This window comes from Patella vulgata, chromosome 4 (assembly GCF_932274485.2).
Source record: "Patella vulgata chromosome 4, xgPatVulg1.2, whole genome shotgun sequence".
Taxonomy (NCBI): domain Eukaryota; kingdom Metazoa; phylum Mollusca; class Gastropoda; family Patellidae; genus Patella; species Patella vulgata.
The window spans coordinates 77,409,546-77,420,445 of record NC_065882.2 but is presented as its reverse complement, the minus strand read 5'-3'; the positions used below and the strand labels follow the sequence as shown (position 1 = coordinate 77,420,445).

General features: G+C 36.1%; 1 protein-coding gene across 1 annotated transcript; it reads right to left on the bottom strand.

Moving 5' to 3' along the window:
• Positions 1-5,075: 5,075 nt before the first annotated feature.
• Positions 5,076-8,060, bottom strand: LOC126818069 (cell adhesion molecule 2-like). Its single transcript, XM_050545247.1, has 4 exons — positions 7,908-8,060; positions 7,157-7,277; positions 6,588-6,758; positions 5,076-5,227 (listed from the first exon to the last, which is right to left on the bottom strand). Exons 1-4 carry the CDS (start codon positions 8,058-8,060, stop codon positions 5,076-5,078), a joined length of 597 nt encoding a protein of 198 aa, XP_050401204.1.
• Between the last annotated feature and the right edge of the window lie 2,840 nt (positions 8,061-10,900).

Genomic DNA, 10,900 nt, shown 5'->3' with positions numbered 1-10,900 from the left:
ACAATTTTGAAAAAAAAAATAGTGTCAAATCTTATTAAAAATCTTAGACTTCGAACGGGCAGCAATTTTTGGTTTCACTAATGTGTCATTTCAGAAAGTATGCCCTTTTACAGATATGTAAGGTCCTACCTCCCTGAATTTAGCACCTATATCAACCAGCATGCAGACAGACAGAAAAAAATATGAAAATTCCGCGAAAAGCTTTAACATGGATATAATCACATCAAATGTACACCTTCGTGTTCCAGGATACATATAGATTCATAAAAACGCTAACATTTCAGTGTCAAAAAGTACGCTAAAAAGATGACAGTGTTATACAGACCTTTTTCGTGCTGCCGTATTCGTGTCCCGTATCACGTATGAGAAATGCACACGCATTGATGACGTCACGGATACTCGATACGGACCAGGAATTTACGCTTGCCAAAAGTCTCTAATGTTATGATGAGCAGTTGGGTCGAGCTGAAAAGCCCTAAACAATTTCGGGTTACAGACGACGGTGCCTGACGTCTGCGAGAGGCAAAGGAGCGGAGCTTATCGTATAGCCCCGCCCCTTCCCTCCTCGCGAGATAATTTGGAAAGTTTGACGGCCACAGACGCGTTTTCCTGACGCGAATCGTGATAGTGGGAACCAAGCGTTAAGACGGTTGTATTAACATCTTCTATGTCTATGTAACTATTGTAACACCTCACAGGTTGGCTCGAATAAAATGAATAGTCTGACCTTTTGTGCTCCTTAATGCCGTCACATGTGTAAAAATTAAAATAGATATTTGAGTGAGGTCCTTGTTAAATAGAAATGAAATAAAATGAGGTTTAACGTCCTACTGTTTTGCTCCGAACTGGGCTAATGAAGACGGGAATACGCCATACAGTGTGCTATGAGGGAAATTTTGCCCGGACAGCGGCACTACGGCCTACTCTTATATCGAATTCCAACTGTCAAGGGATCTTTTACGTGCACGCCAATGTGTACACGGGACCTCGGTTTTTCGTCCCATCCGAACGACTAGACAGCTGTCCTTGTCAGCCCCTCCGTCCTGCATCACTGACAAGGGAGAACCACGCCGGAAAATCTGGATGAACTTTCTCGGCCAATGCAGGGATCGAACACCCGACCTCCAGGCTAGCGAGCCAGCGCCTTACCCACTTAGCCACCGTGGCTCCCCCTTGTTAAATAAGTATGTCAATGACAATATATAATATAAAGTAGACGGTGTGTGAAATTGTATACGTATGTATCAACGGTAAATAGATGGTTGGTGTAATTCATTATTTGAGTCATACGTGACTTTTAAATTTTTTAATAACCAAAAGCCATTCATGAAGGGTGTTTCACGTTTCACTTGTGTGATTTTACAAAGATAAATGTAAAAACATCAGATAAAATTATACATAAAATGGCCCCATGATGCATGGGCATACGAGCTCGATGAATGTTTGAAAATTTAACCGCTGTAAATGCGTTTTTCTGTTATTCTAGCCCGTGAATTAAGCAACTTCAAAGTTTCCAATCGGTTTGCAACCGAAATCCAACTCTATGCCGACCTGAATTCCAACCATGCAGCTCCATTCACAAATAATAATCAATGTCCGAAAAATGAGTCACTGGTCTAGACGGTCCGTGGTGCCAAAATTCATTTTTTGCGTACCATTGTCTTCTAAACGGTCTGTAAGAAAGACAAACAGACGGCCATTACAACAGATGTAATCGATGACCGCTGTTTCAACACCTATTTCAATAATCTGCGTAGGCGTCTTTAGCATTGGGAGGACCCGGAGAAGACCCACGAGGTCGGAAAGGCTACCCTACTTCTTTTCATGTACAACCTGGGAATCGAAACCACGCCAGTTGAATCAATGACAGACCTTATGATACAATGCGCATGCGCTAACCATTCGGCAATCCAACCCCCGGCATTGTTAGCACTACAATGTGAAACGTCCACTCGACACAAACTAGGTAATTTAGGGAATAACACATGGTTAAATTTTATTTCAATAATTCGCTTGCGCGTAGGGGTCTTTAGCAGTGGGAGGAAACCGGAGGACCCGGAGAAAATCCACAGGGTTGGACAGACGACCCTACTCCTTGTCACGTACAACCGGGGAATCAAAAATGCGCCAGCTGACTCAATGACAGACCCACCCCCGAATGAGTCACCGCGGTTATATGCCCCATAAGCAGTGTCATATAGACTGCCTCACAAAATATCATTAAACATCACAGTCGACAGAAGAATGATCAAATACGAATTGCAGAAAACATTTATTAACAATAGATATTTTATAATATATATTGTAATAATAAATATTTTAATTCAAACAAAATATAAATATTATGATATTGTAGCTATAAACATTTGATTAACAATAGATATTTTATCATGTTATTAATTATTATTTTATAATATATATTAGAATTATAAATATTTTTATTAATTTCTTTTTAAAATATTATGATATTGATGCTATAAACATTTTATTAATTAAACATACATTATGCAAGAGCTAAATCTGTCTATTGCAGATCTTTCTTTAGGCCTGAAATGTTATCTAAGTTATTTATTAGACATTATTTAACCTATCCAGACAATAATCAACTCTAGATGGCATCGCTAGCCTGCGATCTTTAGTGGATTATGAGCCGATTTACTGCATAAATGGATAATCGTGACTATGCTGTTTATAGTACTGATTATCGAGGCTAGGCGGAAATTTCAATCCCTTAGTTCTCGGTTCATAGTAGATCAATTTGAATGAAATTTTCAGCAAATTGCCTTTACATTATCTAGTTGTTTATATTATAGTGAGAACTGCCAACTCGTTATCGAATCTCCCATAATGTATCTTTAATATAATGTTGTAGTTATACAGATGCTATTAATATAATATTGTACTAAAGTATAAGAATATCACATAAAACAATAAATAACATTTTAAAATAAATAAAATAATAAAAGACCAACTTTTAGTCATTACGTCATGAGAGGATTTCATAAGCTGTCGTAAAAGTTGGATTGGAATATTTAAAGACAGGAAAAATACAAAAGAAATTACATTGTATACAAATGGAGAGAGAGAGAAAGAACCCACAAGGTCGGACAGGCGACCCTACTCCTTATCACGTATAACCGGGGAATCGAAACCATGCCAGTTGACTCAAAGACAGGCCTCATGATACAGCGCGGTATACAAATGGAAGAGATTCCCATCCTAAGTGTTTAAACTGCCGATTTTAAGTCGGCAAATCGGACAACTTTAAAATTCTTAATCATCTTATCGATTTCCAAAACTCATCATATCGATTTATCATATCGATTTACAAAAATCATCAAACCATTTTTTTTTTAAATATCACGTATTCGTTTATAAAAAGTCACGTTTTCGCATTATAAAAAATCACCATATCGATTATAAAAAATTTCCTTATCGATTATAAAAAAACACCATATCGATTATAAAAAAAAATCACCTCATCGATTATAAAAAATCATCTTATCGATTATAAAAAATCGTTATATCGATTTGCATAAAATATTTTTCACTTTACAAATTTTTGTTTATATCTATGTGCACAATCAACCGTCAAAAACAAATTCTGATTTACCGCCAAAATTCATATCATTTTACCGCTAAATTCATCATATCCAGTTAAGAGTCAAAAATCGACAATTTAAACATTCATCTAATTAAAAGACAGAATAGGGTAAATTTGTGTACGAAACAAGAATTTATGTACTAAATTGTTGCGAAAGAAAAACCCCAGAGTGATAAATTACATGTCGCAACACAAGGCAATTTAAAAATTAATTAATAATATCTAACAGAGTATAGGAATTTGTTTAGATTGTGATTTATGATTTTAAGAGAGAAGTGTCAGTACTGGCAGAACCAAAGTTACAAGACAAATCTGTACAAGGCCGACATCAGCTGAAAAATATAAACAAATATCATAATTATAATCAGATACAAAACAAAATCATACTGAAATCTTAATTCAAACATTAGTCTGAAAATCAGGACTCAAGCTGTCCGTCGCAAAAGTCGCAATTTGCGATAAAAATATGAAAGTGGCGATTAAAATTTGATTTTGGCAAAATTTTTGGCGATAACGTTTTTATATAAAAACCTTCATCCATTTTAGCGGGAAAAAAATGAAAGCTAGTGTGAGGTCTGTATGGAATAGTTACAAAACGTACAAATTTGATATAAAAAAATGGCACAGTCTTAATCGTTATTTCATTCAAAATTTGTATACGTGCAACATCAACCCGAATCATTCATTCATTCAAAATGTGTATACGTGCAATATCGACCCGAATCATTCATTCATTCAAAATTTGTATACGTGCAACATCAACCCGAATCATTCATTCATTCAAAATGTGTATACGTGCAATATCGACCCGAATCATTCATTCATTCAAAATTTGTATCCCGAATCATTCATTCATTCAAAATTTGTATACGTGCAACATCAACCCGAATCATTCATTCAAAATGAACAGGGTCCTTTATTTTAAGTATGATTTAAATTATTTTCCAAAATAAAATTACTGCCGAGGATTTGGTGTTCTAATCCTAAAACAAGATGACAACATTTTATTCGAACATCAGTAAAATTTGATTTAAAGAAGTCAAATCGCTAATATTTGGGACGTAGAAATTGACACAAATGGGTCGCAACGCATATAATAATGTAATTTCTAGCGTCTGGTTATTCCAGTCTACACCGACGATATTTATTGCGCATGCTCTCCAGATAAGAAAATATCGCCACCGTTTGACATGACTTATGGAATATGTCTAGCCTCGTTCTTCGAGTCCCTTGTTACAAATGGCACTGAAACGCATTATGATAACGATTCGTGTACCAATGGTAAAATGTTTATTTTTGTCTTAAAAATTGGATACCAGAAGCCCACATTTTCCCGGTAAGATCACAGCATCAATATTGATTTAAATTGACAAATAATTCGTGTTGTCATTGTCGAAGACTTTGGATGAGTGGGAGACTTAGCCACTTTAACTTCCTACTGTTCCGCTCCTACTTGGCTAATGAAGATGAGCTACTTTAAATGGAACTTACATGTTAGATGTGTTGTTATTGTAAAATCCACTGCACGTGTCCATCCATCATAATCAGCCTGGCATCTAAATCTCTTGCCTTCGTCAGTGTTAGCCAGAGGTATTGGTAGGGTGCTTACCGCATCTCCATATCCTACAAAATGAAATGAAATGTGGTTTAACGTCCTACTGTTCTGCTCCGACCGGGATAATGAAGATGGGCATACGCCATACAGTGTGCTATAAGGGAAATTTTGACCGCGCAACGGAACTACGGCCTACTCATATCGAATTTCAACTGCCAAGGGATATTTAACGTACACGTCAATGTATACACGGGACCTCGGTTTTTGTCCCATCCGAACGACTAGACAGCTGTCCTTGTCAGGCTCTACTTCCTGCACAACTGACAAGGCGAAACCACGTCGGAAAATACCGATGAACATTCTTGTCCAATGCAGGGATCGAACACCCGACTTGCAGGCTAGCGAGTCAACGGCTTACCCACTTAGCCACCGTGGCTCCCCATATCCTACAAAGGAGAATAGAGTTTAAGGTTCATCAATAGGTTACTTCTGGATTAACATATGGTCTGTATTTACCAAATAATTCGCTTGTGCTTATTTTGTGGAACTAGACATATAAGTTTAGACTTAAGCGTAGCATTACTAGATTTAAAGTATTAACATTACTGGATTTATTTACTCACTGTACTAACATTACTAGATTTACTTACAATATTAATATTACTAATATTAATATTACTAGATTTACCTACTCAAAGTATTAACATTACTAGATATACTCACAGTATTAATATACTAGATATACTCACAGTATTAACATTACTAGATATACTTACTCACAGTATTAATATACTAGATATACTCACAGTATTAACATTACTAGATATACTTACTCAAAGTATTAATATTACTAGATATACTTACTCGAAGTATTAATATTACTAGATATACTTACTCAAAGTATTAATATTATTATATATACTTACTCGAAGTATTAATATTACTAGATTTACCTACTTAAAGTATTAACATTAATAGATTACCTACTCGGAATATTAACATTACTAGATTTACTTACTCAAAGCGTTAACATTACTAGATTAATATATATAAACCATTCAGACTAATGTATATTTACTTTCGTAGTTTTAAAGCATGGATTTTCCCCCCATGTTATTCCTAGATCTCAAAGATTCGTAGACTTGGCCAAAGCATTTACATTAATATATGTATATTATAAGAATCAGGCCCCGGTTTCACAAAGCATTCTCAGACTTAAGTTAGGAATTTATTCAACTTTCAATCGCTGTTTATGAGAAATATCTTTGATCCAGTAACACAAATGTATTTGATATTCAAACAACAAAAGTTTTATAAGGGCTATATTTTTGTTAAAATAAGGCCAAGAATTTTGAGTAAATTTTTAACTTAAATCTTATAATTTTTTGTGAAACAGGCTCCAGATTACTAGACTTGACGTAGACTTACCCATTGCATTAACATTACTAGAGGTATATGCATACACATTGTATGGGATTTCATCTTTAAACCATGTTAACCTAGGAGGTGGACGACCATAAGTAGCACGACATGTTAGATTGGCTGTGGTACCAGGTATAGGCAGGGTACTCCAATAGGCACTGATGTTAGTTGGTAAGGCTGTAAAAAGAAAATCAAGAGTATTCTTTAAAATTATAAAACAAGTTCTTGGTAAAAGTATATTTGGTTAAAATATCTGGTTGTGATATCCTATTGCCCTAAATTATCGCTTTGAAAACGGGAATACAAAATTCAAGTTCTAGGAGTCTCCATTGTTAGAATCAGCCACGCTTCAATGCTGAATAATACTATTTTGAGAGTTACATTACTCACTATGCTTCAACTGAACAAGTGTAACTGGTTGAAAAGTTTCCGAACCAAGATGATCCATTTGAATTGTTTATAAAATATATCAAGTCCAATAAGCATAGTGTAAAACCTACCAACAGCAATCAGAAAGCCTGATTTAGATATGGTAGGTCCACTTCCGGTATCTCCTGCTTCACAGATGTATTCACCTTCATCCTGTACTGTTATACTTGTTATGGTTAGATTATAATTGTTATTGGCGCCACTAACTTTGTATCTGTTACTCTTCACGCTGACAGCATCAGCCGTTAACGTTTCCGTATCTCCTGCCTGAAAATATACAATATTTATACCAATGAACAAATTTAAACATACACTATGCAAGAGCTAAATCTGTCTATTGCAGATCTTTCTTTTGGCTTGAAATGTTATCTAAATTATTGATTAGACATTTATTAACAAAGCAAGACCATAATCAAACGGTTCGCCATTTAAAAGTAAGCAAGATTTTTATAAAGAGACAGCTTGCATGATGATTTTCGTCGAATCGGTATAAAAATAATGATAAATTTTGATTACGTTATTTCATTTGATACCGTCCTGTCCATCCCTTGCTGAGATATAGGCGTTGTCCTATTCGTAACATATAATAGCCTATTAGGATGCTCGCTTTACATAAGTAGCCCATCGTTTGGTTTTCGAGATCATGTCATCAGCTTAATTAATATATTACAGTTTGTGATTTGTTGCCAATTTAAATCAAGAAATGGCTGGAACCGGGAGCTGACCCCGCCGTAATGCAGCAGACCTTCGAAATAACAGACTTCGAGATAACAAAGTTTAATTGTATATTACACCAACTGGTTGTTTTGGTTTTATTTGTGAGAATTACATCTAACCCTAACCAACCCTAACCCAACCCCTAACCTAACCCAACACCTAACCCAACCCTAACCCTACCTTTCGCCATTTAACTTTATCCGTTCCTTTATTAGATACCATGCATCCAAGAATGGCGTCTGTTCCTACTGCAGCAGACGCGTTGGCTGGTGCTAAGGTGATCAATGTTGCTGATGATGTTCTAGCTGTAACAAAAGTAATAACCTTGTTCATGTTTAGGAAATAAAACTTCTTTCATGAAGACCGCCATATAATCATTACACAAACAAAGATTTGAAGGGGACGGATAATCAATTTTTTGTATACTTGGCAATGACCTTCAGATACTATTGTTGTGAAGTCTTCATGACTGAGTATTGTAAATCAGGGTTTGGGAAATGGAAAAAAATAATAAAATGTATAAAATTAAAAATCTATATTTGTATTTACCTTGAAAGAGAGTCCAGCAACAAATAATAACAACACCGATGGTCTTCATTGTTATTTTATAAAATTATACTACAACCCTGTTACCCTTCTTCTGATTCTAGTCCGTCTCTGAAGGAATGTGGAATAAACCCTATCTTTTTATAGAGGAACGAAATTCTGTTGTCAAAACAGAAGAATTATCTATTGCGATTAATAGACAGTTACCCGGGAATCTTGCCAGAATAAGAGACATTTTATTTACACATAGGATAAACGAAATAGTAACATCCCTAATTAATTAGCCCGATTAATCAATACGTGTATTTATAATTGGATTAATTCCCAGGTTGACCATATATATAAGTAAATGAATATCTGTTTGTAAATATAGGTCATATAGAATATTTTCACCAACAGCGAACGGACGGGTATTGAAATGGAAGTGAAATGGAAAAGATGGAAGTTGCATGATTGTCCACCTTGCCCAGATGTATGGTCGTCTAAATATTTGGGGGTTAATAATACCCGCCAAGGGGCAACGTATAGTCGCTCGGATGAGACTAAAATCCAACGGTCTTTTGTACACATTGGCGTGCACGTAAAAGAATCCTCGACAGGTTTTCGAAATAAGAATAGGCCATAGCGCCACTGTCCGGGCAAAATTTCCCCCATCGCACACTGTATGGCGCATGCCCGTACTCATTAGCCTAGTCGAAGCAGAATAGTAGGACGTTAAACCCCATTTTATTTCGTTATTCGGGCAAGATAGAGAAATTCGGACACACTAACCCGTGCCCCCGCCAGGGCCGTATGTAGGATTTTAAAAGTGGGGGTGCAGCAGAGTGGTGGGGCGCCATAGCCTCCATGTATGTGATATAAGAAAGTTTCGATCAGGGCAAACGAACCCATTGGCGTGTGGGCGCCCTTAAAACCGATCGACTGATGAGTGCCTTAAGAGTATCACTGTGTGATCATAATCAAGTGTATTATTTTATAATTGAAAGATTGTCAAATATATATTTTTTGGGGGATGGGGGGGGGGCGCAAATTCTCGGGGCGGCTTATTTTTTTGAGGGTGAAATGTACCCCCTGCACCTCCGCCGCTAAATACGGCCCTGGCCCCCGCCAACTCTTCAATCGGATGAATTATACAAATATTTATTACAAATATGAAGGGTTTTATTTGGTTTAATTTATTTCGTGTCGTTACTAATTAGATATATTATCTATTATAATAAGATTGTACACGAAAGGATAAAGAGATAGAATAAATATATTAATATTGACTTATCATTTGGTTTCTTATCGAGAACAAATATTAGGTATCATTCTTGTGGAATGAACTCATGCGGGTATTTTGCGTTTCACCTTTCACCCTGTAATTTGAATTAGAAGTTAGTCACGATTGTAACTAAATCCCTTACCTGTGTGGAGAGATTCGTGATATTTTAATATGGCAATTGAAGGTGTGGTTATGGATAATAGTATTGAAATTTGATTCAAGAACATATTCATTTTAAAGAAAGAAGAAAGAAAATGGCACCTATTTATCAACCTGTGATAATAATACTATCTCTAATGGGTAAGGATTTGTTCTATTCTAAAACCACCAAAAGAGAATCTGGATGCGAAGGAGACATTGAGTTATTCATGTTTGTGAAGTTTCGTTCTTTCCATCCCTTGAACAAGGATCGTAATGTAGAAGATCTCAAAACTGTTGGATTATGTTGGAAATATCATGTTACAGTTTCAAAGAACCCCGACCATAGTGCTGAGGAAATATTTCGCAACCCAAGAACCAGACTATGTCCACAAACGCTGTGGGATTCAAATTTTCAGAACGATAGAACTTTTAAAAAAAGAATTGTGGTATTACTATTATCGGTCAGGATATCGTAATTTTTGCTGTACAGTGTTTGATATTTCATCGCAGTTTTATGGCTGGCGATAGAACAATTCCTTATTAAAAGCGGGGTTGGATGCCGAATGGTTTGCGCGTGCGCGCTGTATCACAAGTCTGTCTTTGTGTCAACTGGTATGGTTTCGATTCCCCGGTTGTACGTGACAAGGAGTAGAGTCGCCTGTCCAACCTCGTGGGTTTCCTCCGGGTTCTCCGGTTTCCTCTCACTGCTAAAGACCCTATTAGCCTTTGAAAGTTTGACAAGACGTGTGCATTTATTTAACCAACGTACTGGTTGTTCGGAGCTAAGCCTCGTTTCTCCATTTTTAAATTAAATCAAAATATGGTCGAACCGTACTAATCTACTTAATATCGGAGATATTCGATGGCATCGAGAGTTGATTATGGTCTTGTCATATTAATAAATGTTTAAAGATACATTATGGGAGATTTTTATAGAGAGTTGGCCATTCTTGCTATAACAGTTCAAAAGTAGATGATGAAAGAATAATATATTGAAAAATTCAGTCAAATTACTTTATTCTGAACATAGTTATCATCGTTGTAATATTTGACTAAAAATGGTAGCGAAATGTGTCTTCACCTTCGCCGATCGTTTGATTGACAGGCGTTAACTCCACCTACATATCTCGATTATCAAGTAAAGTTTTCAATGGCATACGGAAACGCTTTACAGCGGTCTCGCTAAGTACACTCTATCATTTAGCCTCGATCTAACTGACGT

Coding starts and splice junctions, on each gene's coding strand:
- LOC126818069 (XM_050545247.1), bottom strand. CDS start 8,060: ATGAACAAGGTTATTACTTTTGTTACAGCTAGAACATCATCAGCAACA. Junction 6,759..7,156: donor TATAACAGTACAGGATGAAG/GTGAATACATCT, acceptor TTCTTTTTACAG/CCTTACCAACTAACATCAGT. Junction 5,228..6,587: donor TAGTAATGTTAATGCAATGG/GTAAGTCTACGT, acceptor TTCATTTTGTAG/GATATGGAGATGCGGTAAGC.